The sequence below is a fragment of the Fulvia fulva genome, chromosome 13 (genome assembly GCF_020509005.1).
Source record: "Fulvia fulva chromosome 13, complete sequence".
NCBI lineage: Eukaryota > Fungi > Ascomycota > Dothideomycetes > Mycosphaerellales > Mycosphaerellaceae > Fulvia > Fulvia fulva.
Genome location: NC_063024.1, coordinates 298,509 through 322,933, shown reverse-complemented (window position 1 = coordinate 322,933; position 24,425 = coordinate 298,509). Strand labels below are relative to the sequence as shown.

At 54.4% G+C, this 24,425-nt stretch overlaps 11 protein-coding genes across 11 annotated transcripts; 5 read left to right on the top strand and 6 right to left on the bottom strand.

The window, feature by feature from the left end:
- Positions 1 to 28: 28 nt before the first annotated feature.
- On the bottom strand, positions 29 to 1,692 carry CLAFUR5_14193 (Cytochrome b2, mitochondrial; the record flags this gene model as incomplete). Its single annotated transcript, XM_047913341.1, has 2 exons — positions 29 to 198; positions 267 to 1,692. 2 exons carry the CDS (start codon positions 1,690 to 1,692, stop codon positions 29 to 31), a joined length of 1,596 nt encoding a protein of 531 aa, XP_047769723.1.
- Positions 1,693 to 3,335: 1,643 nt separating this feature from the next.
- CLAFUR5_14192 (uncharacterized protein) lies at positions 3,336 to 5,218 on the top strand (the record flags this gene model as incomplete). The annotated part of the gene is made up of 6 exons (XM_047913340.1): positions 3,336 to 3,467; positions 3,524 to 3,659; positions 3,709 to 4,001; positions 4,051 to 4,245; positions 4,299 to 4,517; positions 4,571 to 5,218. The coding sequence occupies 6 exons, from the start codon at positions 3,336 to 3,338 to the stop codon at positions 5,216 to 5,218; spliced, it is 1,623 nt and encodes a 540-aa protein (XP_047769435.1).
- Positions 5,219 to 5,618: 400 nt separating this feature from the next.
- On the bottom strand, positions 5,619 to 7,002 carry CLAFUR5_14191 (Zn(2)-C6 fungal-type transcription factor afumD; the record flags this gene model as incomplete). The annotated part of the gene is made up of 2 exons (XM_047913339.1): positions 5,619 to 6,737; positions 6,790 to 7,002. 2 exons carry the CDS (start codon positions 7,000 to 7,002, stop codon positions 5,619 to 5,621), a joined length of 1,332 nt encoding a protein of 443 aa, XP_047769721.1.
- A 547-nt stretch (positions 7,003 to 7,549) lies between these two features.
- Positions 7,550 to 9,667, bottom strand: CLAFUR5_14190 (Palmitoyltransferase erf2; the record flags this gene model as incomplete). Its single annotated transcript, XM_047913338.1, has 1 exon — positions 7,550 to 9,667. The coding sequence occupies one exon, from the start codon at positions 9,665 to 9,667 to the stop codon at positions 7,550 to 7,552; it is 2,118 nt and encodes a 705-aa protein (XP_047769722.1).
- A 339-nt stretch (positions 9,668 to 10,006) lies between these two features.
- CLAFUR5_14189 (uncharacterized protein) lies at positions 10,007 to 10,908 on the top strand (the record flags this gene model as incomplete). The annotated part of the gene is made up of 4 exons (XM_047913337.1): positions 10,007 to 10,094; positions 10,207 to 10,286; positions 10,360 to 10,593; positions 10,666 to 10,908. The coding sequence occupies 4 exons, from the start codon at positions 10,007 to 10,009 to the stop codon at positions 10,906 to 10,908; spliced, it is 645 nt and encodes a 214-aa protein (XP_047769448.1).
- Positions 10,909 to 11,571: 663 nt separating this feature from the next.
- CLAFUR5_14188 (Serine protease Hip1) lies at positions 11,572 to 13,311 on the top strand (the record flags this gene model as incomplete). Its single annotated transcript, XM_047913336.1, has 1 exon — positions 11,572 to 13,311. One exon carries the CDS (start codon positions 11,572 to 11,574, stop codon positions 13,309 to 13,311), a length of 1,740 nt encoding a protein of 579 aa, XP_047769447.1.
- An 844-nt stretch (positions 13,312 to 14,155) lies between these two features.
- Positions 14,156 to 15,578, bottom strand: CLAFUR5_14187 (uncharacterized protein; the record flags this gene model as incomplete). Its single annotated transcript, XM_047913335.1, has 5 exons — positions 14,156 to 14,637; positions 14,694 to 14,741; positions 14,807 to 14,970; positions 15,035 to 15,231; positions 15,264 to 15,578. 5 exons carry the CDS (start codon positions 15,576 to 15,578, stop codon positions 14,156 to 14,158), a joined length of 1,206 nt encoding a protein of 401 aa, XP_047769450.1.
- A 1,703-nt stretch (positions 15,579 to 17,281) lies between these two features.
- Positions 17,282 to 18,240, top strand: CLAFUR5_14186 (Cytochrome P450 monooxygenase cicH; the record flags this gene model as incomplete). Its single annotated transcript, XM_047913334.1, has 2 exons — positions 17,282 to 17,968; positions 18,031 to 18,240. 2 exons carry the CDS (start codon positions 17,282 to 17,284, stop codon positions 18,238 to 18,240), a joined length of 897 nt encoding a protein of 298 aa, XP_047769449.1.
- Positions 18,241 to 18,628: 388 nt separating this feature from the next.
- CLAFUR5_14185 ((R,R)-butanediol dehydrogenase) lies at positions 18,629 to 19,947 on the bottom strand (the record flags this gene model as incomplete). The annotated part of the gene is made up of 5 exons (XM_047913333.1): positions 18,629 to 18,774; positions 18,832 to 19,314; positions 19,375 to 19,461; positions 19,514 to 19,748; positions 19,831 to 19,947. The coding sequence occupies 5 exons, from the start codon at positions 19,945 to 19,947 to the stop codon at positions 18,629 to 18,631; spliced, it is 1,068 nt and encodes a 355-aa protein (XP_047769452.1).
- A 320-nt stretch (positions 19,948 to 20,267) lies between these two features.
- On the top strand, positions 20,268 to 22,024 carry CLAFUR5_14184 (FAD-binding monooxygenase ktnD; the record flags this gene model as incomplete). The annotated part of the gene is made up of 7 exons (XM_047913332.1): positions 20,268 to 20,513; positions 20,634 to 20,730; positions 20,764 to 20,802; positions 20,864 to 20,988; positions 21,033 to 21,324; positions 21,354 to 21,537; positions 21,619 to 22,024. The coding sequence occupies 7 exons, from the start codon at positions 20,268 to 20,270 to the stop codon at positions 22,022 to 22,024; spliced, it is 1,389 nt and encodes a 462-aa protein (XP_047769451.1).
- Positions 22,025 to 22,276: 252 nt separating this feature from the next.
- CLAFUR5_14183 (Putative epoxide hydrolase) lies at positions 22,277 to 23,634 on the bottom strand (the record flags this gene model as incomplete). Its single annotated transcript, XM_047913331.1, has 4 exons — positions 22,277 to 22,628; positions 22,688 to 22,874; positions 22,931 to 23,361; positions 23,429 to 23,634. The coding sequence occupies 4 exons, from the start codon at positions 23,632 to 23,634 to the stop codon at positions 22,277 to 22,279; spliced, it is 1,176 nt and encodes a 391-aa protein (XP_047769454.1).
- Positions 23,635 to 24,425: the final 791 nt, after the last annotated feature.

Here is a 24,425-nt window from a genome sequence, read left to right as displayed (position 1 = left end):
AGGCGAAGGGTTGATGGGTTTTTCTCATCTATAACTTCGAATGCGTCCTGCCAAACCACCGACTCCATGGCCCTGCAGGTCTAGTAGGCAGCATTCGCTCGAGCTCGACTGTGTTGAGGTATGAGAGGTCGCCTCGGACTTTCTCGAGATCTGTTACGCCGCAGAGGCGCATGGCGGTTTCGAGTTCGTCTTGCAGCACTGCGAATTGTAAAAAGTCAGTCATGTTCTCATTCCACAATTCATCCTCACTGCAAGACAGGACTTACCAGCAGCACAATGCTCCACCCCTTCCTGATCATACATAACCGCACACTGGAACGGCCTCCCCACTCCCACGCCTCTTGCTCCAATCATCACCGCTTTCAGCACATCACTGCCTCTGCGGACACCGCCGTCGACGAAGACTTCCATCTTCTGGAAAGCCTCGGGGCAGTCGCGCCTAATCTCGAGCAAGATTCCGACCGTGCCTGGACTCGAATCCAGCGCCCGGCCGCCATGATTACTAACCACAATTCCCTGACACCCCATCTGCATCGCCATCTTCGCATCCGCCGCGGACTGGACCCCCTTCACCACAATCGGCTTCGAGCTATATTTCCGAATCCACGCAATATCCCCCCAATCCAGCGCAGGATCAATGAACCCACCCGTCGTCCTCGCCAGTCCAGCTCCTTTCTTATCAACATTCGACGTCGCCGAATTCGCATACACAGAGACCGTCTCCTGCACAATCAACCTCTCATCCGCTTCCCGTTTACTCACAACTGCCAGATCAACGGTCACGAAAATCGCCTTGATCTGCTCAATCTTCTCAAGCTTCTGCAACACTGCCTCCGTCTTCTCCCTCTTCCGGTCAACGTACAGCTGAAAGAAATATGGATGCGTCGACGGCACGCTCGCCAGGATCTCCTCAATCGACATACTCGCCGTCGTACTCATGCAATGCACAATCCCACTCCCCGCCGCTCCAGCTCCCAGCGCAGCTTCTCCTTGAGGGCCAGCTTGCTTCGCGATCCCCATGGGGGCGATGTACACAGGCATCGAGACGTCTGCGCCCAGGATCTTCATTCTGGTGTTCACGCTCGAGACGTTGCGCATTATTCGCGGTCGGAACCAGAGTTTCGCCCACCAGGTCTTGTTCGCGTGGAGGGATAGGAGATCGTTGGAGCCGGCCCAGATGTAGACCCAGGCTTTCTTGCTGCCAGCTTTCTCGAATGCTCGTTCGAAATCATCTAGATTGATCAAACTCGCCAAAGGAGGTCTCTCGTTGGGATCAGCTTCTTTGTCCGGGCCGGGCATTTCGCGATTTTGCGCGTCGAGCCAGGTTTGCGTTATGGTTGATTCGTCGAGGGGTCCTTTCTTTTCGGAATCTGAGAGTTGTTCGTCGATGAGGGATGAGGAGTGGAATTGGTTGTAGGTTTCTGAGCCGTCTTTGCCGGCCCATTTGTAGACCACTTCGGCGCCTCCGGGGTGTTCGGGGGCGAAGTTGGTGAGGTCGTAGACTTTGCCGTTGACGACGACCCAGCAGTTGTCTGCTGAGGAGTGTTTGGTTATCTCCGCTACGGAGACTTTGGAGGAAGACATGGTGGTGGTGTTGAGGCTAGTACGACAACAGGATTGATAGGTGAGGCGTGTCTGCTCACTTTGCCCTCCAATGTGATGGCGATACTTGGTGATATGCAGTGGCAACATTCACCTACAAGACTGACGTCAGCAACAAAATGGACGATGCGATTGGACTTTAAGGTTCATGCTGTCCTCGTGTCGCGGCAACGACTCCGCACTGAGGATTGTTTCCGCGCGCATCGCACCGCTGTGCCGATGCAGATGCTGTTGGTTGTGGAGGTAACGATGATGTTCTTTCTCTCTCTTGTCTTCACTCCTTGCCGGCAACGAGGACTTGGATACAAGCATTTCCTGCATAGCAAGCATCGTCGAAAGTGCAGTGAGAGAAGAGTCCGATCTCGTATCAGCAAGGGGCGGCCGTTCATGCCGTCTCTGGCTGTATCTTCGCAAGAGAGGAGACTTGGAAGGACGGCTTGGTACGCCGGACACTGCGCACGACGACATGATCTTGCTACCAGCAAGGAAATGGCCACAATTGCTACCTTTCTCTGATTGGTCGAACGACCGCTGGCCTGAGCGCTGCCTGACTTCTCGCTTCACTTCGCTCTGACTCTCTCCCAACGCCGTTCCATCACATTGCACAAGTTTCCCATCTCCTACTCATGTCCTCTACCGTCCGGCTCAGGAGTACTACAAGCTATGTTTATATGTATCTGCTATAGCCCCGCGAACGGTGCCTGGACTTACGTGGCGTTCGCCTTTTGCCGCCCGTTCGCCGCATTCCAGCTCACAGTCTTCCCGCGTTTCACCATTCGTCCGGCCGTATAGGACATCGTGATGGCATCTGAGGGCAATGCTACACTTCTGGACCACCGGTCGCTGAGGACATCACTCGAGCAGATGGCAATTGAAACACTTGCGTGGGACCTACGAGCTTTACGAACGGCCCAGGACAGGCCAGAAACCAAGGCATGGACGGGTCGACTCCACTCTCTGGTTGTCGCAAGCAATGGCTACTGCATATTCTTCTTCTCCGGACTCCGCGTAGCAGAATTCGTACATCGATTGGCCAAATGTCCTCTGAGACGGGTCGTTCTCCAGGTTCATGCCTGTGTATCGACGCCTCCAACCACAGCATCACCGACCACAGCTGCCGATGCAGGAACATGTGGTGATGCCGTTCAGCCACTTGCAGTATCGACTAAGCACGTTTGATCCCAAGACGAAGAGATGTGCCATCAGTCCTCGACGAGCTCGGCACTCTTTGGCCCGTGTGCAATGCTCTCCCAATCTTGCTTGGAAGCATCTGCGATCACAACAGGCTCTGTTGTTTGAACGTCCAAATCACCGTCCAAACGCACACCCCGTCGCTGAACTACATACAGCTAGAGGTCGAGCGACAGGCAGGCATGCGAGCTTCGAGACTGATGGCCGCAATAGCGAGTCATGTCGCCACTCTCGAGCCGCTGTCTGCAGGATGCTCGGGTATGATGCCGCTTTTCACGACTCAAGTACCAGAATCCCGCTCCAACTTGGTATACTCGTACAAGGTCATCCTTAGTACTCTACGTCGCCTAGATGCCGACTGCTGAGTTGTGATACGTCGTCCAAAGTCACCTGAAGTAGGCAAAATTAGGATGTCAGTGACGTGATGGAGGTCATGAGCTGAACTTGCAAGACTTGCGAGCCTCAACGTCCCCGAGCTTCATCATCGCTCCCAGAAGAAGAAGAGTACTGCAGAGCTCTTGCACGGTCGACAGCACGTCAATATGAAGCTCACTCACACTCTTTCCGTGGTCTGCTTCGCCCTGCTCGGCATCTCTTCTGCTCAACAGACGGCAAACGAAACGGATCCCGAGGCAACAGACGCCGCCGCAGCACTTCCCGTGCCTCGTTGCGCCGTAAGATCTCTAGAGGCTCACGGAATGGACGCATTACCCAGCTGACCGAACCATAGCAATTGTGCTTTGCCCAGGTCTTACCTCAGTACGATGTGGCCCTCGACGACATCAACGGCATATGTCCCAACCAGAACCTGACGACCGATGTTTCCGCTTGCCTGTACTCCAACTGCACGATCCCAGATCAGCTTCGTTCGTTTCCCACTCTCTCCGTCCCCTACATGTGCTGACTCTCTGATAGTGGCCGAGCGGTTCTCAAAGGATACATGTGGTGCCGCCAGCCGCATCAGATCCCGGACTGTCAGAGTCGTCACATGGACGTTCTTCGGTGTTGCAGTCGTTTTTGTCGCTGCACGTTTTGTCGCGAGGCCAGAGCGCTTCAAGGGGAGTGGTTATGGCACGGATGACTGGACGATTCTCGCCTGTCTGGCGCTTCTGTTGCCGTTCTGCGCGATCATTCAGGCTATGACGGACAATGGCTTAGGCGCTGATAATTATACACTATCGGCGGATGAGATCACGACGATGCTGAAGGTAGGCCAATCGCAGAATATACTCTCGCTCCTGAGCTGACGCAAAACAGGAATTCTACGTCTTCGAGATCCTTTACACTTGCCTGGTCATGCTGACGAAAGTGTCCATCTTGCAGCTTTACCTCCGTATCTGGACAGAGGAGGCGGTGTCGAGATGGTTCCGCAGAACATGTTGGGTCTTCATCGTTATCCATCTCTTGACGCTGCTCGGTTTTGCGTTCAGCTTTGTGGCACAATGCAGTCCAGTAAGTACCGCAGTATCACGTTGGGCCGACATAGCGACTGACCTCAATCTCAGGTCAGCTACACTTGGACTCAATGGGACGGCCTGCACGAAGGTCACTGCGTCCAACAAGCCGCCCAGATCTACGTCCTCGGAGCCATCAACATCGCCTACGACGTCTTCGTCTTCGTCCTCCCCCTCCACAACTTCCTCAAACTCAACATCTCCTGGCGCCGCAAGACCGGCGTCTGCCTCATCTTCATGGCCGGCCTCGTCGTCACAATCTGCAGCATCGTAAGCCCCCCCCCCTCTCCCACTCCACCACCCTAACCCCGTCCCTCCCGCAGGTCCGCCTCCAATACCTCGTAAAAATCGGCCTCTCCTCAAACCCCACATGGGAATACTCCTGGTCCATAATCTGGTCCGCAATCGAATGCAACCTCTCCATAGTCTGCACCTGCATGCCCGCCATGGCCGGCCTGCTCCAACGCCTCTACGCCTCCCTCTCGGGAAAACCCCTCTCCGCCACTTCCACCGAATCCAAAGCCCCCACCCACCCAGCCATCATCGACCCGGAAAATCCCGTCGGGGTTGATGAAATGCTGCGGATGCGCCAGGCTGACGACTTCGATGCGAATACCGAGTGGAATGAGAGTGAGGCGTCCGCGCCGACGGAGAAGTTGGAGAGGGGGTGCTGGAAGAATACGAGTGAGGGCGGGATTGAGTTGAGGCATGAGCCGCCGAGGGCGAGGGAGGTTACGGCGACGAAGATGAGTTATAGGGATGGCGAGGGGAGGTTGCATGAGGTGAAGGTTATTGATAAGCCGACGGATGATGTGGTGGTGCCGAGGGGTGGGGGTGGGGGGAGGTTCCCCGGTGCTAGTGAGGAGCAGCAGAGTGCGTTGAGGGAGTTGAGGGAGAGTAGGGAGTTGGAGTGGAGGGTGCAGGAGAGTGATTGGGAGAGTTCGCAGTCTTCGCCGAGTTTGCGGCGGTGAAGAGGTGTGGGATATTTAGGGCAGTGGAACGGGATGTGGGTCGTTGTATGACAGAGGGCTGGGGTGCAGTCTGTACGTGGTGTACCTGTTACTGAGCGCTTGAGCTCATTACTGCTTCAAAACGTATGCCAGACCACTTTGCAGGAGACAGTCATTGCTCCTTGGCTCACATTCTCAGCTGCTTCTGGTGACACAAACCCTCATGCACCATCCCTTGCCGCTCATTGCGCGCCAACTTCGGTCTCAGAGCATCCTGCGCCCTGATCCTGCCGCTACTCCCAGCATTCTCGTTCGTTCCAGGCAATGGATCGCTCTCAAAATATCAAGCTTCCAGCACCGAGGCAGTCTCCTGCGCCCACGCCTGTCTGGCAGGCATATATCATCGTCACGACTATGCTAGTCATCCATCCGTCATAGCACTCTCAAACAACCTCCGATAAAACTCCGCATAAATCGCCCTATTCCTAGGACTCGCCAGCTGCAAGATCAAATCCTGCCCAAACCCATGCGCCCACCACCGATCGTTCAACCTCCTCAACAAAAACCCATAACACGCACAAATCGCCTGCGCCCTAGGATTCTCCGCTTGCACCAAGTGCAGGAACTTCTCCGGGATCACGACCGGCCACGCCAGCAGCTGCGCTGGCCGACTGCTGAGATGCAGACCGGTAATACGACGAAGCCACGCGACGGCGAGCTTACAAGCCTCGTCGTCCGAAACGGCTGCTGGATCTATTTCCTGGATCGGGATTGGAAAAGATGTAGAGTCAGTCGGAAACGTAGCATCGACGAGATTGAGCAGATCATTCAGAGGGCCGTAGCATTCGCCTTGCAGATCCTTGTCGCTAACGGGAGTCTTGAGGTGTTCGCGTCGTGGGGCTTCATCGTCGTCGAAGATGGATTGGTAGTTCTCCGAGGACATGATGCCGCGTGAGTGCTGGAGGATAGATTTTGAGCCGCGCCATAGACGGCGGAGTTCGAGGAGCGTTTCGATTGGGGGGATGGATTGGGATTGGTCGGTGGGTCGGGGGACGCGGGAGAGGGCTAGTTGGAGGATACCGAGCATGGCGGAGAAGAGGAACATGGGGAGGCAGTCTTCTACTTTCGGGTCGACTAGGACTCCGCTGAAGCGGCCAAAGGCGCGGTTCTGGTAGCGGATCGCGTGGACAATGTATTTGGACGCTTCGGCTGGGTTCGAGGTGGCGAGGTGTGTGGCGGCAAGGGCCATGAAGAGGTCCATGAGGAAGGGGTGCTGGAGACATGCTGGTGGCTGGAAGAGGGGTTTGGCGTTCTCGGTGATGGGCTCGACGGCGACTGTGTCGTAGGTGAAGCGGCCGTAGTGGTAGATGAACTCGAAGTCGACGGCGGAGTCGTCTGCGCGTTGTTGGGCTGGGGGGATGGGGTCGTTGAAGCAGATGCAGTCGGTGCGTAGACATGTTGAGCAGGCTACTAGGTCGGGGTACTTGCAGCTCTCGTTACGGATCTGGCATGCGCGGCATTTGGGTCGTTGTTCGTTACACTAAGGCATGTAGGTCAGCACACCGCCTGGCATTGCATTGATGATGACCTACCTTCACCCTCCGCCTCTTGCACCGTAGACACCCTTGCCTCGACTTCGTATGTGGAGCTCGCGGCTTCTTGCTTTCTCTCGCTGGCGTTGGTGTGCGCGAACTTCGCGAGCCATGCGAGCGCGCGGAGCCATGGGAGTGTTGAGAGTCTTGCGCACTGTGTTCATGCAGTGCACCATTAGCCGTAGCCTCACTCCCACTCCCAATTCGGTCCATCGCAACGCACAACCTGAAGCTCGATGAGGTGGGAGCGGCGTGGGCTTTAAACGAGAATGCGAGGTCTCCGGTTCTTGCCGAATAGCCCGGCATGGGGTGGGTACCATTGTGGCTTTGCAGACGATACGATACGGTATACGAGGTCGACCGTATGGGTCGTCAGGAACAAATGCTATGATGAGTGCAGTAGAGACAAGGTTCGGAGGGCACTCGTTCCTTCTTGTTGATATGCAGAGTGAGACAGCTGCGCCTACTTGAGACGCATTTGTTCCTATCACTGTAGTTCGGATTCGGGTTGTTGTCGGCGCTCGAGACTGGTGCTGTCAATCGGTGCAGTGGGAAGAATGAACAACATTGCACATTACTCTACACTATGCATATATCTGACCAAAGGGTATCTCGCCCCCAGCGCCCCGCCCTTGCAATGCCTCTGGGTCGCTGCTCCTCGCCCGCTATTATATATAGGACTTTACACATCCCTCCCAAACTCCAACGCTGCTGCAAAACGATCCGACTCTCTCGTTCCAGTGCAACACTTCGGCAGCTCCTAGACCGTGGTAGACCCATCTCCTTCCCGTGTCGACAAGCCTCTCGATGAAAGTTTGCTCATCTCGATCCCACTATCTGGTTGCGTAGCCTTCTTCTCGGCACCTTGTATGCTATACCGCTTCGAGTCTTCCTTTGCTTTCTCGATCCTCTGTTGCTTCGTCATTGTGTAGCCGAGTCGGGTGTCGCCTTCTTGGTAAGGACGCTTGAAGCTCATGTAGCTCGGACTTCTCGGCCTGAAGAGTACGGCCATCCAGTTCCTCAAGAGACTCGCCTGCGAGAACGGTCGATGACGATCTTTGGGCAGGAACTTGTGGCTGTTCAGATACTCGCGCGTCGTTTCTCCCCTCCCAACGAGGAACAGATGGTACACAAACAGCGAACCAGGGTAGGGTAGAGCCAGAATACTATATATGAACATCGCGAATGCGATGCGCTCCTGAATCCGTCCGCCTAGTGCTGTGCCGAAGGATAGGTCGTTTTGCTGGGCGTAGTAGCCGATGTGGACCAGGCTGAAGGCGAGGAGGAGGAAGGCCATGAGACTTGCGAAGCCCACGAAGCCGAAGAAGAAGCGATAGTTGCGACGACCGACGCAGTTGTTGAGCCAGACGCAGTGGTGGTCTTGAGATTCGATGCAGGCGTCGCAGGTGCGGCAGTGATGGGCGCGTGGAGGTCGCCAGATGTTGCATGACTTACAGTACTTGGTGGGTACTTCCATCGCTGTTGAGCCTTGATTTACAGATCCATTCTCGGCATCCGCTTGAGGCGAAGGTTGCTTTCGACCGGGGAATGTCTTGACCAGCACCCACTCGGTGGTCGGAGGACCGACAGTCAGAGGGTCCTTATCTTCGTCTGCATTCGGTGGATGCGGATGTAAATTTCGTGGAAGAATGCCAGGGTCCGAGAACGCTGCGTGCAAGAAGGATGACATCGTCACGAAGAAGACGTAGGCGAACACAATCGGAATGGCTGGTGATAGGTTCATCCATAACCAAGGTGCGCTGAAGGCGAAGAACAGTGCCGCAGGGAGTACCGTCAAGATGAAGGTGGCGATGTTGAGGGGCTGCGCTTTCGTGTTCAGACATCTTCCAGACAAGAAGAAGAGCATGTTTCCAGCAAAGTATTCGTAGTTCTTGCCCGCATAGTTTCCAGTGCCCTTCGTGTTTCCCGCCATATTAGACATTGATTTCTCGTTCGTTGTGTTGAGCGGAGAACTTGGATTAGAGTGCAGCTTTTCGTGTGATCTTGATGGCTTGCGGTCGTGCGTGTCTCGTCTGCTGGAATGTCTCGAATTGAGACCGAGCGACGCACGGAAAGAAAGCGGTGATTTCGGTGTTGGTGGAACAGCCTTTTGCTGATCTTGTTGTAACCGTGTGTTGAGCGGAGCAATACTATTATTCGTGGTGACACTGCCCGGGCCAGCAGCGCTCTGCAGGCCATGCCCATTACTCGAACTGGTGATCGAGAAGCCCCTACTAGCTGGTAGAGGTGGAGGCGAGGCTGTACCATCTCTTGTGGGCTGCTCTGTCTCCTGCTGTGTTTTCACTGAAGCATTGCTGTAGCGATGTCTGCGATCTGGTATCTCCTGCTCTTCTGCGACACTGTTCTGCGCTTGATGAAATGCGTTCTGCCGTAGTCCAGACGCCGAGCCAGTCCGATTCATGATAGTCTGACCTCTTTGCGCCTGTAGCATCTGTGGACTCATAGGCCGACTGAAGCCCTGCGAAATGAGACTTGGAACATGTGTCGACCCCACGGCTGAGCCCGGTCTGCTACTCTGCCTGCTCCCCATGTCCTCTCGTTTCGGGTGGAAGGCCGTGAAGCCTCTTCTCGAGGAAGGTGTCATAGGTGGTGACGCCCATGATGCACGTGAGCCTCCCCGACCATAGCTGGGATCGTTCGATGTGACGCCGCTCGTTGGTCGCGAAGGAGGTGGCTCGCCTACGGGACCTGTGCTCGAGGGGATGTCTTCGCGGCTCTGGCTCGCGATGAACTCTGACGTGTTGGTCGACGAGGCTGAGAGTGGCCGACCATCCTGTGAGGTCGGGTAGGGATCGTTGTCGAGGAAAGTCGGGAATGTGGTGCCTCTGTGGTTAGGGTCGCTGAAGTTGGCAGCCATGGTCGGGCTATCGTGGCCGGTGTCTATGTTGGCGCACAACTCGCGTGAGATTCATAGTCTCAAGTCGGAGTCGCGCGATCAATGCGATATGGATTGCATGTACTGTTATGTACAGCAGGAGTGTTTGCCTCCTGTCAACGGCCACATTCAATCTAGAGTGAATGCGATCGACAGATGCAGACGTGGCAGGGGCCTTCACGCTCGGCACGTTCCGGCGCGATGCTGCCCTACAGTACAACTTCACCAAAGCTTCAGGCATCACGACATCCCATTGGCCTTTGAGCACTGCACCACCACCACAGTCACCCCGATATCACACACACCTCCACAGTCTCCACGATGATCGCACGAAGAGTCGCCCTCCAGGCCACCCGCCAGTCCATCCGCCCAGCACAGCGCGTCCAGCGCCGATTCGCATCCGGCAATGGTAAGAGACGGCCATACGCAGAAGTCATGCTACGGCGACTGGAATACCTCCAGAGCCCTCGTGGCCTCTGCTTCTCTATTAAAACACACAGGCTGACATGCCTTACTTCCAGTTTCTGCCGCTGACCAAGGCGGCGAGGTCGCCGACCCAAACGTCCTCAAGAAGGGCGCCAAGCGGGATCCTGAGCTCTACGTACGTTCAGTCGACACACATCTACCTCATGGCGAAGCAGTATGAGATACTAACATAGCTATGCGACTTCTAGATCCTCCTCTCGATCATGACCGGCGCCTTTGCCCTCGCAGGCTGGCATTTCTCCCGCAACCCAACATCTTCCTCCTCCGAGAACAGCGTCGCAAAGGTCCACGGCTCCGAGCCATGGAACACGGGCTCCGATGCGCGATACCAGTACCACCCTGGCGGTGACCCATCTAAGGGAAAGAAGGATGCACCAAGTGCGTTGAACGAGGTTATCATTCCGAATGTGAACTTGCCAAAGGTATGTACAGACAAGACACGAGAGGGACTGGAGAAGATGGCATGTGGAAGGATGCTGATAACTGGATTAGAGCTTGCACGAGAAGTACAACAAGTGGGGCAAGGAGGGATACTAGATGCGAATGCAGAAGGGAGCGGATATGAAGGAAGGACTGTGTATATGAGGCAGCATCAGGAAGGCGATTGTGTTGAAGCAATAGAGTGGTCCGTTTGGGCTAGGTATCAGCAATTCTCTTATGTCGCACGTCACAAGCCTCCGATATATGCTCTCAGTTTCCATACTGACCACAGCCCACCGAGATCATCGATTGAATGAACGTTGCGGGTACGTCGACACTCAGCGTCACTTGGCAAGCCTGCGGCCATGCGAAGGAGCGGAGTAAGAAGAGGCTCCTTCGTACAGGGAGTGCAGCAATGCAACTGAGTCCCTGAGCAGCAAAGATGAGTGCACGGATCTCAAGCGTGCATGTTCAGGTGTCTTACACTTCAATCGGGGCACGAGAGCTATGGAACAGGGGTCTTCGCAGCCTTTTGCAACAGGTCATGCTTTGCTTCTGCCCTCAAATGGGTACCTGTTGAGCGTCTCGAATGAAATTCGGGTCTGATGCACTGCATTACGAGACCGTGCATGGGATTCACGTTGGCGGACGTGCAGACATGCAAGTCTGAAGCAACAGTTGAGAAAATGCTTGGCCGAAATCGAAAGTCTCCGTGACATACATATCATTTCTCCGTCAATGTGCGTGATCATGATCATTATATTTTGGCCTGACTCTCGGTGGTCGATGTCGTGATCGTGACCTTGATGTTCGGAGGATGCTGCAACCGAACTCCGAACGCCGCAAACTTGCATGTAGAACTACTCCACCTCAGTCTCCATGTCAACGACTTCCATCGCCACAAGGCAGCCACATTGCCATTGATATCTTGATCGCACTTCACCATCTCATCCAATACGTTAGGTGAGACTATCGAAACCATGGAGAAAGGACTACCGCTGGCCGGAGGCCCTCCTGCCACAGCACCATCCCGAACCACCGCCTTCACAGCCCGCAAGGCCATCATTGGCTTCATTCTGGGCTATCTTGTCATCTCAACATGGCTCAATCATGGTCCGACGTTCTCAAGGCATAGCTGTCATCACAAGAAACATAAAGGCCATAATCGCTATGAAGGCGAGAAGATCTCCTGGAAGCCATGCGGCGACGTCAGTGGGCGTGAAGTAGAATGCTCCAACATTACTGTCCCAATGGACCAATTCAACGCCACGAACTCTGGGAACAAGACCTTCAGCATTCCACTTGTGAGACTGAGAGGCAAAAACGCTACGCAAAATGTCCTACTCAACCCCGGAGGTCCCGGAGGATCCGGTGCTGAGTTCATTTTCCGTCGCGGGAAGCAGTTGCAGGATATCGTTGGCGAAGGGTTCCATCTACTGTCCTTTGATCCAAGAGGTATCAATGGATCTCTCCCGCTCGCATCGTGCTATCCGACTCAGGAAGCGAGACTTGAGCTCAGCGGTGTCAGAGACACGGAGGTGATTCACGATAGTCCGGAAGTCTTTGCCTGGACGCAGAACTTCGTGAAAGCTTGTGCTGAAACAATGGACGAGCACGGTGCTTATATCAACACGCCGCAAGTTGCTGCTGATATGAACAGCATTCTTGACGCCATCGGACAGGAGAATCTGTGGTACTGGGGCTTCTCATACGGCACGATCTTGGGCCAGACCTACGCCTCCCTCTTCCCTGAAAGGAGCGAGAGAGTCATCATCGACGGCGTGGCCAACAACTTCGTCTGGTACGGCGACTTCTTCGACACTGAGCAATTCACCAACACCGAAGACGTGCTCGAGGGATTCTTCGACGAGTGCATCAAAGCCGGCAAGAACTGCTCCCTCACCGCTCTAGCCGAGACGAAGGAAGATCTCCATAACATCGTCTTTGCCAAGCTTGCAGAAATCCAACAACAACCGCTCAGCGTCTACGTCAATAGCACCCTCTATGGCACCCTGACGTACCCAGACCTCATGTTCAACGGCATCTTCCCCATCCTCTACGGTCCCTCCAGATGGTACGGTCTCGCCAAGAACCTCGCCGACCTCCTCTCCGGGAACGCCACATCCACCTTCCTAGCCTACGGCAACGCCCCCGCCTGGGACTTTGGCGGTGAAGCGAACCAATTCGTGACCCTGAACGACGGCCTCTCCGGCCCCGCCTACTGGCCCCAAGACCGCGAAGAACTGCTCAAGCAAATCATCCCAGCCGCCAACTCCTCCCTCTTCGGCCCCACCGAGAACGGGGACTACTACCTACGCCAACAATGGATCATCCCCCGCACTCATAACTTCTCCCAACCAGACTCCGTCTCCACACTGCACCCTCTCCTCATCCTCTCCACATCCTACGACCCCATCTGTCCCCTCGTCTCCGCCAAAGCCGCCAACGACGCGTTCGTGGACTCCAAGATTGTGGAGGTAGAGGGATACGGGCATTGCTCTGTTGCTGTGGCGTCGACGTGTCTTGCTAAGCATGTTAGGAAGTTCTTGTATGAGGGGAAGCTACCGGATGAGTATACGAAGTGTGAGGTTGATGGGAGTTATTTTATTGTGCCAGAGGAGGATGGGAAGGTTGTGGCGCAGAGGGAGTTTGAGGACGAGGAGGAGGGGAGGATACATTTGGCGCAGTTGGAGATGGCGAGGGATTGGTGGACGTGGTAGGGGATGGGCAGGATGGCGGCTGGTGTTTGGGAATTGTTCTGATGTGGACGGCTTCCGTTGAAACATGCCTCATGCGTTGAAGTACTGAGAGCTGGTAGGGTCTAATGTAACGCTGCTCTTTGCTATCGACTTGGCTATTGTGGCGGAGGCCCTCCAGAATGCATACAGTAGCAAATAGCGTTCGACCAGCAATGCGAAAGGAGCCGATCAAGATCTCTATACTAAGAGCTAGTCCTACTACCGCCGCACACTAACATCACAGGATGCCATCAGCAGGCCCACGGCGAGCAAAGCGACGTTAGACCGGCCAGAACAATGGCCTTTGATCGAACTCGCTGTGCAGCAGTGCCAGCCGACAGTACTTACCGTGGACAGGCGATACCACCGCACAGCCAGTCGCTGCATGACGACTGACCCATTCGACCAAGAACAGTTGGTGAGGGAAAGCTATTCCTCAATGACGACGTGCAGGCTGGTGGTGACTATGGAGTGGCGGCAGGACAGCATGCGAATGAACTTCACGTTCCAATCAAGCCAAACGACAACACGACCTAAACGGACCGCTCACATTGTCGCCAACGTCCAAGCCTCTACCATTACTTCGGCTTGGAGTTGGGTTTGCTGGGTTTGGCTCTTCGGTGTAGTTCTCCTGCAGGCGGCGCGTGCAGACTGGTCGCTTGGACGTCTTCGATATCGGCGACTCTGACCTTGTTCGCCAACCAGACGTCTGGATCACCCCACGCGCTCTTATGGACATGTTGGTGCCCTCGGGAACGATCAGGAGCCACGTCTGAGAGCCAGTGCTCTCGTCCAGAACTCGTGACATGACAAAAAACGGCGCAGCTCACTCCTCAAACCCAGCTCTTGTCGTATCTGCTTCCCTATACACCAAAGCACCGAGCGTGCTGTTGCTCGTCTCGGACGAAAAGTGTTCCGTAACCAGGCGGTATGTGGCATTGAAGTCTTGTCCCACAGTGTGTAGCAAACCCTGGTCCGAGAGTAACATGAGGCGTTCGAACGTCTGTTGCACAGTCATTACCCCAGCAGCGTCACTTGTCGCCGTTTTGGGCGGGCCCATGGTGACATGTGGCAGTATTGGGATGCCTGCGAGGTACCAGCATGCTTCGCGGTCTTGATAAAGAGATGGGCTTTCCGACAGGGGCTCGAAATCAAGACGACTCTCTGGCCAGCCTTCCCGCCACTTGCGGAGCGAGTTGTGGATGGCGTTCTCCTTGCCTCGTAAGTATGACTGGAGTGCTGGATCGCTTAGGACAGAAGCGTTCTCTCGCAATACACGTTTTGTTCGCCAGGCGTGTTGTAAGATGCCTGCAAAAGTGTCAGCTCGTTTCGACCAATGGATGATGTCTGCGGCGATTATGTACCGTTTAATAGCACGAATCTGCCCATTAGGGTGTCAGGAAGGGTATTGACTGGTCTGCGTTGCAGAAGAGGCCTGAAAGCGTCAAGGAGACTGAATAAGTCATCGTAGGGCCACGTGCGCGCTGGCGGCTCGCGTCTGTCCACTCCACCTCTCTGGCCGCTATGAACAGGTATTCGGGATTGGGAAATTGTAGGTTGAGTTCATCGACGCGAATGTTGGGTGTTTCATCGTGCACGCATGAAATGAAGGCATCGAATGCAAAGAGTACGAGGCCAAGCCTTTGAAGGTCATCACCGGTGTCTGCCGCATATGAAAAGCATTGGAGTCCCGAGATGTACTCGCCTTCGTCTGGATTCCATTATTGACCATTCCTGCCACGTGACGCCCGGTGGATCGGGAGGTGCAAGCTGCGCAATCTTACAAAGGTCAATGCTGTGTGGTGATTCAGTAATTCTTTTCAGCATTAAACGGTCTAGTATGGAGAGGAGAACCGGAGCTTGGAGCGTTTCGAGAGCAGCTGGGCCGCCAGCGCTAAGACCCTGTAACTGATTAACACTGAACAAGCTCAAACGAAGGAGTCATCTAATTCGTCAGCCATAACAGCGGGGTGGTATGCATAACCAGAAGGAGTGACGATATCTTTTGCACGCAATCCAAGAGTCGGGACGTAAGATGCCGCAATCAAAGCGAGTGCAAACATCAACGATGTAGGACACTCTACGATGCTGAATGTTGGGAGGTGGATGCTGGGAGTGTGGCGATGATGACGTTTGAAGTACTTCTTCAAGAGCAGAGGGAATTGTCCTCGAGCTAGCCACTGCCGGTTACTGCTTCGTGTGTTTGACTGATCTAGATAGGTCGCAATGGCCTGGCGGTGATGTTCCATGGGGTCGAGCTTGGCGTCGATGATGCGGGCTACTCGTGCGCTGGCGTCTGAGCTCTGAGTGTTGATGGTATCGCCGCCTAGCGCTAAGTCGGTCAAGCCATGGCTGATTTCGGAAGCCAGAGTAGGCACGGACTCGACGGAGGCTCGTGCCACTCCCATGAAAGCCAAGGATTGGTTCCTCCCGTCTCCAAGGAATACTGCGTATCGTCGGCACCTATAGGCGTAGACATTTGCGGGATAGTGCTCGCCAGGGGTCGATTGTCGTTTCTGTTGTCAGGGCTATCAATGCCTGCGGGTTGCAACGAAGAAGTGTCTGAGACTGGGGTCCGTGGTTGCCGAGTACGGCCGTGAACGAGATAATGGCAAGGTGTATTCGATTGGGCGCAGCGACGACAGGTTTGGCCGTGAGAGCATCGTATCTTGCGTGCACTACAAGCCTCGCAGGCTTTGTTTATGCGGCCAGAGGGCACGCGAGCATTGTCCACTGCGTTTGTACAACGAGCGAGGTGTCTATTCCAGGCGTCTCTGAGTGCGCCAGCGTCACTATCGTCCGCCCATAGCCCAACGATGGATGACTTACATACCTGCGAGTGTAGCTGTTTTCGCAGTATGGGCACGGCCACCTTGACGATTCCTGGTGAGTCTCCTTGTGCCGATCCAGATGAACTTGGCGACCAAACGTTCGGGGCGCGCTGTCGCAGCGGTCTCCATGAGCCAGCACTTTCGTCCTTTCCCCTCTGCCTGATACAGCAGCGTGCGCACCAATGCTCTTGCAGCAGTGGGGTCGGTGGTGGTAGGAAGAACACACCTTGGACCTTTCGGAGGCTGTCCACACATACCCCATACCCCGCCCGTTTCCTTCCCAAGTAATTCCTTGGTGCTGGTGGGGTATGCCCGTAAGCGCAACTCAAATGCGGGCCTGCGTGAACTGCCATATTGAGTGCCCATTGCTCTGGTTGTCGTAGTCGTCGTTGTCGTTGTGGTGCTAGTCGTCCGGTTCCTCGAAGCAATCAACATGGCAGCCCAAGACAATTCTACCTTTGTCGTAAAACAAAATGTCTCGCCAGTGGCCCGACAGCTCTTGATCCGGACTGCTGTAGGCATTGTGCTGCTGTTCGTGCTGCACATTATCTATAACGGGACTTTCCATCCTCTAAGCAAGATCCCTGGCCAAGTGTTGGCCAGATACAGCACTTTCTGGCTGACCCGCCACTATTTTCGCGGAACCTGGCTACAAGACGTCGTTCGACTGCATGAGACGTATGGCCCTGTTGTCCGCATTGCGCCAAACGAGGTCAGCTTCGTGGATGAAGGTGCCCTCAGAGAGCTGTATGGCCATGGCAAGGCTAGTGTCAAAACGCGATGGTACGATACATGGATCATACCAGGCATGGGCGATAGCTTCTTCGCCACGACAAATCGTGACGTCCACCGTCGTATTCGGAGTCGTGTATCAGGCACCTACTCGATGTCTGCCGTACTGGCCATGGAGCAGTTGCTCGGCGAAGTGATGGATCTGAACCTCTCCAAGCTGAGGGAGCTGGCAGTCAAGGGACGACCAATACGCATTGATGAATGGGTGAACTATTTCACTTTCGACGTCGTCGGACAGCTTTCCATGGGGGGGGGGGGCGATCGGCTTCCTGGAACAAGGAAAAGATCTTGGCGGCAACATCCAGTCTATCCATGACGGGTTCTACCTCATGGCCAACATGGGGCATATGCCGTGGAAGATGTTCTGGTTCAATAATCCTGTGGCCCGTTACCTGACGCGCACTTTTGGCGGAGAGCGCATGAATACCTTCGAAACATTTCTGGACTGGCTGGAGAAGCGCGTCGACCAAAGGATGCGCGAAGGTCCAGGTGACCGAAGACCTGACATGCTGCTGCAGTACTTCATCAATGGCAAGACACCTGGCGGGAGTGCTGTAAGCAAGGCGGAAGTCATGATCGAAGGCGTCAACATTCTGGGCGCCGGGGCCGATCCAACGGCAGTGGCCATTTTGGCGGTGCTCGGTCAATTGCTTTTGAACGACGAAGCGCTACAGAAAGTCAGAGCCGAGGTAGACGCCGCTCATGCTGCTGGGCAGGCATCTTTCAGGGGATTGGAGAAGCTGCCGTATCTCACAGCTGCGATTCGTGAGAGTATGTGGCTACATCCATCCATCACCTACCAGCTGCCAAGGATTTCTCCAGCGGAAGGTGTACAGATCGCACAGTACCACATACCTAGCACCGTATCGTGCGGCATTAGCCCTGCTGCAATGAACCTAACTGGCGAGTTGTTTGGCAACGATGCCGATAGATGGGTGCCGGAACGCTGGATGCCCGCAGACGACAGTGCAGAGGAGGGCAAGCGCCTGCGTGTCATAGAACAAAATCTGACCACGGTGAGTAAATTGTCGCGGGGATTGCCGTTTGCGACGTTGTGCTGATCAATCGTGTCGTGCAGTCTGGCATGGGCAGTCGTAGCTGCGTCGGGCGCAATCTGGCCATCGTCGAAGTCTACAAGTATATCGCGAGTTTTGTGCTGAATTTTGATGCTGAAGTAGTAAACCAGAAGCAACCCTGGACCACCAAGTCTCAATGGTTCAGCTTTCAGCGGGACTTCTGGGTACGGCTCAGCCTACGGGAGTCGGTGAAGCGAAGTAGTCTCAAGTAGCCTTTACTCAGTAGTCGTGTGCATTGTGATGCTGTTTCGATGAACGGGAGCCGAAGCGGACTGCTGGCCGCACAATCGACGGACATACGTATGCTTTGCGTTGGGCGTGGAGGGCGGTAGCCAGCTCCATGCAACCGAATGCTGATGCACATGTTCAGGACTTGGTGATGTGATGGACTACCGTCTAGGAAGCAGGAGAAGGAGAAGGTGTGGGTGAAGACACGAGGCTTTGTTTGTCCGAAATGCCAAGAGGACGCACGTGATACAGCACGTGAACCCCGCCTGGCACTTCAAGTTGGAACTCTTCATGCATCGAAGTCGTCTACCTAGCACGTAACAAACATTCCCACATCTACCCATCCGCTCTACTATCCATCCAGGGACCGACTCACCCCTTGACACACGCCTCCTTGGGCATATCCACCAGGATCTTGAGGTCTGAGCCCGGATTGTGCAAAAGCTTGAGGATGCCATGAGAAACCACTTCCGACATGGCAATGCGGGATGTAATCAGGAACTCCGGGTCCATCAGACCTGTGCAGCATACGCCGATTAATGAAAGGGTTACATGCGGCCAGCGTTTTCACTCACCTGATGCAACGGCCTGAATCACCTCATCAAAATCCTCCCTGGTGTACACCGAAGTACCCATATACCGTTTCTCGCTGAGCAAGAACGCGTTGGGCACGATCCTTGCAGCTCCACCCCATACCGCGACATTCACCACCGTTCCTCCAACGCAGAGAGCGCCGACGCACTGGTCCAAGGTCACCTGCTTACCCGCAGTGTCGGATGCAACGTGTACGCCGTTGCTTTCGGCACAGAGTTGGGCACATGTTTGCTCTAAGCTGCCCTCCAGAGGATTAACAAAGTGGTGGGCTCCAGCTCTGATCGCGGCGTATCGACGGGTCAGATTGGTGTCGGCAGCGATGATATTGTGTACATTGTGAGCCTTCAGTGCTTGTATCATGCAAAGGCCAATACGTCCAGCTCCAACGACCAAGGCTGAAGTATCCTCCTTGCTGACGCTGCACTTGACTGCGTGCCAGGCCACTGAGAGAGGCTCCACCAGTGCTACACAGCATTATGTCAGAGTACAGGGTTCTGGTTGTCGATGTTCCGGCAGAGACTCACCGGCGACTGCCAATGGTACGTTTGGCGGTACCTTTCTTGCATTCTGTGCTTCAACGACGAGGAAATCTGCGAGGCCACCATCGGTACCTTCAAGAACACACGATTAGATTCATCCGTTTGGCTGCGTGTAGTCACATACTCAGACCGTTGAACCCCTGCTTGGCACAGCAATTTGGTCGGTTCTGCTGGCATGCATAGCATGTGCCATCCGAGAGGATGGGCTGGATCGCTACATGATCTCCAGCTTGAAGCTCGCAGACGCCAGGGCCTACATCATCTACCACGCCACTGATCTCATGGCCGATGGTCAATGGCGCACACCGTCCAGTTAGAGGGTGTTCGTGTTGAGGAATCAAGGTAGCGCCTCTGCTGTACTCATGGACATCTGCAAGGGATCAGCGCACAGCTTCTGTCGAAGTTTGATACTGCAAACAATGCTTGGGGCGAGTATCCAACCTGTTCCACAAATGCCAACGCCGGCCGTATTCGCACTTGCCCTTCCAAAGGAACAGGATCTTCGACACCGTGAGTCAATCGAATATCTTCTTTTGCGTAGAAATGCACCGCTCGCATGGTTACAGTACCTTCCCGGTGACAGCAATAATGGGAATCGGTCGCAAGACAAGTGCCGCGAGTACACCCGCGACATCAGCTGCACTGGACCAACAGAGAATGTATGTGGCTTCCTACCGTTCTGCCATCATCTGCCGAGCTCGAGGCGGATCTGCAGTGGTGGTGGTTGTGTGGCGTTCGGGCTTGTGGGGAGAAACCGACGCTGCTGCAACGGCAGATTGTCAGATCGTCGGTGCTATTTCACGAAGCTGCAGCATTGTTGCAGATACAACATCGTCGTATAGCTACAACAAAATCGAATCACTACACTGGCATCCAGCATGGCCACAACGCACGAAGCGGCGGCGACCATCGACGTGGTCATCATCGACGTGGTCATCATCGGCGCCAGGATCTCTGGCATGACTTTAGCCATTGACCTGATAAGACTCGGCCACGGCAGGAGCTTTTTGATCATTGAGAAGGGTCATCGCATCGGCGGCACTTGGTTTGACACCTTCGCACCCAACCCAGACTGGTCTCGAGAGTGTCCGACGCAGCCCGAGATCCAGCGATACTTGACTGGTGTTGCACGCAAATACGACTTATAACGCAACATTCGCTTTGATACACTGGTTGAAGGGTGCAATTTCGATCTGACTCCAGGCATTTGAACCACTACATCGCGACATAGTAAGAGCGACCAGACACAGACAATTGGCTTACGCTTTGTCGTATCAGCCGTCGGCCAGCTGAAATTACCTAAGTATCCGAAAATCCCGGGAATCGAAGACTTTGCAGGACGCGTCATGCACTCTGCTTGATGGGACAAGTCAGTCGATCTTCGTGGGAAGCGAGTCGCGGTCATAGGAAATGGCGAGCACTCCATCATGTTTGGGTGGCCTTGGAAGTGCAATATACTCACCAAAACGTCCAGGTGCAACTGCCATTCAGATCGTACCTGAGCTCGCAAAGACTGCAAAGTCTCTAGTTGTCTTCCAAAGATCACCAAACTGGGTAACACCTCGAGATGATTCCACGATTTCGGCCTGGCGCCAATCCGTGTATCGCTATCTGCATTTTGTGCGCCGCCAGTACCATGCTAGATGGATATTCGCGAAGCGTATTGGTCGGTACTGGTGGACACAGATGGCGAGACTCACCAGACCTTGAAATCTATTGCTTCCCAGCAACTCAATACGCAGCTTCCTGGCGACGAGCGTTCAGAGTTGCGTAAAGTGCTCACGCCCAACTACCCGCCTGGTTGCAAGCGCATCCTCATCAGCGATGACTACTATCCGGCGCTCGGCAAGCCTCACGTTACCTTAAAGACCGCCGCAATCGAAAAGATCACTGACGAAGGTATCCGTGCCTCGACAGGCTGGAACTCAGCTAAAGGTCAGCACAGTCCACACAAGAGCATGCAGTTGATGGAATCATCTATGCGACAGGCTTCCAAGCCACACAGTTTCTCTCCCCAATACACATTGGAGTATCTGGCCAAGATACGCTTGCCGAACGTTGGACCAAGGGAGCGTATGCATTCAAAGGCATCATGGTTCCGAAACTCCCAAACTTCGCTATAATGTACGGACCTAACACCGATCTCGGGCACAACTCCATCATACTTATGATCGAAGCCCATTCAGCTTATATCATTCGCCTCATCGAAGCAGTATGCACAAACTCGAGACATTCTGCTCGCGGATACCTACGCATCACGCCTCGCGAGTCTGCCACCAAGGCTTGGAATGACAAGCTTCAAGCATCACTTGGGAGAAGCACTTTGGCCAGTGACCAATGCAGCTCGTGGTACAAATCAGACAACGGCTTGATTGCCACGAATTGGTCTGAGACTGTGGTCGATTACCAACTCGAAGTCAGCACCATTGATTGGAGCGAGTATGAGATGCAAGGCCCCGGTGCGTCCGACCTACGTGCCAAAGGCCGAGTAAGCTGGTCGAGGGTCGTAGAGGAGTCGCAACCGTGGTTCTCCAGTTGGACCAGCGTCATTTCGATCGGGCTGCCAGTGAGAGTCCTTGCGGCCGCAACTCTACTCAGTAGTCGATGGCTTCAGACACTAATACTACCTGGATGAGCGGGCTTCAATGCTGCGGTGACGTATAACTGCTCAAATTGAGCTGAATCGTTGGTCCACCGGCTCGCATAAGTCAAGCATCAGCACAATATCGAAGTTACGGCTGTGCTGGAAAATGATTCTATGAGAATGTGCGATTGTATGTGAAGCAGATGTGCTGAAACACACTCAATATTGCATGCTCGACACGACCGTACAGAAGCCAAGATCGACCTCTACATCCGTAACAACGTTCAGATTAGGTCAATGAGCTTACTTCCACACAGCTGCCACAAATTCTTCGATATCTTGCAATAAGTGCTGCGGTCTCTCCATGGCTGCGAAATGCCCACCCTTCTCATGACGTTTGTACCAGACAAGGTTGCCAGTCGTGGCGACCCATGCTTTCGGAATAGGTGCAATCTCTGCCGGAAAGCACGAGTAGCCCAAAGGTTTATCGACATAGTGCTTCAATGGAATAGCCTCTGGAGCTGGACCAAAGAACTGGCGGTAAGGATAGATGGCTCGGGGGAATGTCTCGGTGAACCAGTACAATGAGACGCTGTCCAGGATCTGGTCTAGGCTTAGAGGCTCATCTACCCAGTCCAGGAACTTCTCGCCGATCCTACAGGCCATGTTATCAGCAGAGACTCCTAGCGCGGTTTTTCAATGTGGATCACATACCATATCAGCAATGCCAGCGGCGATGTAGAGAGCAGGAGTCCGATCGTGGCAGGGCGCTGGCCATGTTCTCTTGCATACGCATCTCCTTGAGCTCCGAACGCACCCGCTCGCTGTAGGCCCTGCAGTTCCGCTGGATCAATATTCTCTGGTGGAACGCCTTCCGGCGGCGGCATTAGAGCAAAGTTGACTGTATCATTCGATATGATCAGTGCGGGCGTAATACAAAAGCTGTGCGTCTCTTACTGTGCGCCGCTTTGCAAGCTCCATGTCTGGCTGCCAGTATGCGAGCAACGAAGCTGCCAATATCACCGCCTTGGGCGATGTATCCACTTCCAAAGCCGAGCCCGAGCATGAGACTGTTAATCACTTCCGCCATCGACTCACAGGTCGACTCTGTCTGCAGCGATGGCCCGGATGAGAACCCGTAGCCTGGCAAGGATGGTACGATAAAGGTATAAGGTAACTCGTCGGTACCGTACTTGGCGCGAGCGTTCTCAAGCAGACCGAGGAACTCCAGCGGACTTCCAGGCCACCCATGAAGCAAGACCACCGGAATTGCATTCTCCTTGGCAGATCGAAGGGCGATGAAATGCACATCAGTGGCATCACCAGCGCCGCTTGCAATGTTTGCCTTGAAACTCTCGAAAGAGTTGATGCGTTGTTCGGTTTTTCGCCTGGATATTCGTCGGTCAGAAAAGCATACAGCAATGCCGATAGATTTGGACCTGGGTACTGACATACCAGTCATAATTGTTCAACCAATACTCTCGCGCATTCTCTGTCCACTCTCGCGAGAGGCCATACGCTGGACTGGCCTTTGTGGAGTTCTCAAGAGTAGCAGGCCCGATCTTCGCAAGACGTAGAAGCTGCTTGAAGTCTGTGATTGCTTCCTCTGAGACAGACACTTTAAAGGGTCGGGCCTCGAGAACACCTGAGAATGGAGCCATATTGTTATGGATGTGAGCAGCAGCAGATGTCTAAGTCGGAACAGCTATACAGTACTACCCCGCTGGTCCCCCATTGACCCCACACCTTCACGGCACTTGGGCGTCTGTGTTGGTCCAGAATGGCCTAGGGTGGGGATTTTCCAGTGGGGACGCCGTGGCAGACGTCTGGCAGTGCCGTTCGGTCTGTTCTGCTTTGACATCAGCATTAGCACGTCCGATGACCATTGGGCACACAGGGCATTCATCATGGCCATCATGGCCACAGGCGACCACGCAAATGGCGTCTGTACCATCGGCCGCCTATGCGAGATATCGTGACTGGCGGTTCTCGTAGCGTTGGACGAGGTTTGCCATTTCCTCCTGCACACCACATAACAGAGGGCATGATACTGTTCATGCATCCAGCTCACGTTTGTTGTGGCATCCCTCAACGCAACATGGACTTCACCACGTTCAACGTTATACACTACCTTGGCTAGAAGTCTTTATCCGCACGGCTCCTTGCACGCAAAGGGCGCTGGCTTGGCCCATAACCTGCCATATAGCCTGCATCACATGGTGTAGAACAGCTCCTGGAGCAATCGATACGCTTGAAGTCGACTACAGTATCTCTTTTGACGTAGTAGCATCTATCAGCACTCAGCACTACAACGAAGGCATGCCCTTACGTTGAGGACGAGAGCATTTGATCTGGAACGGGGCTGATAGTTAAGGGAGCAATGCTCGTGCTCGGCCCATGCTTGGAGCGGGAACTCATGCATCCCATGATCGCCAAAGATGATCTTGGGCAC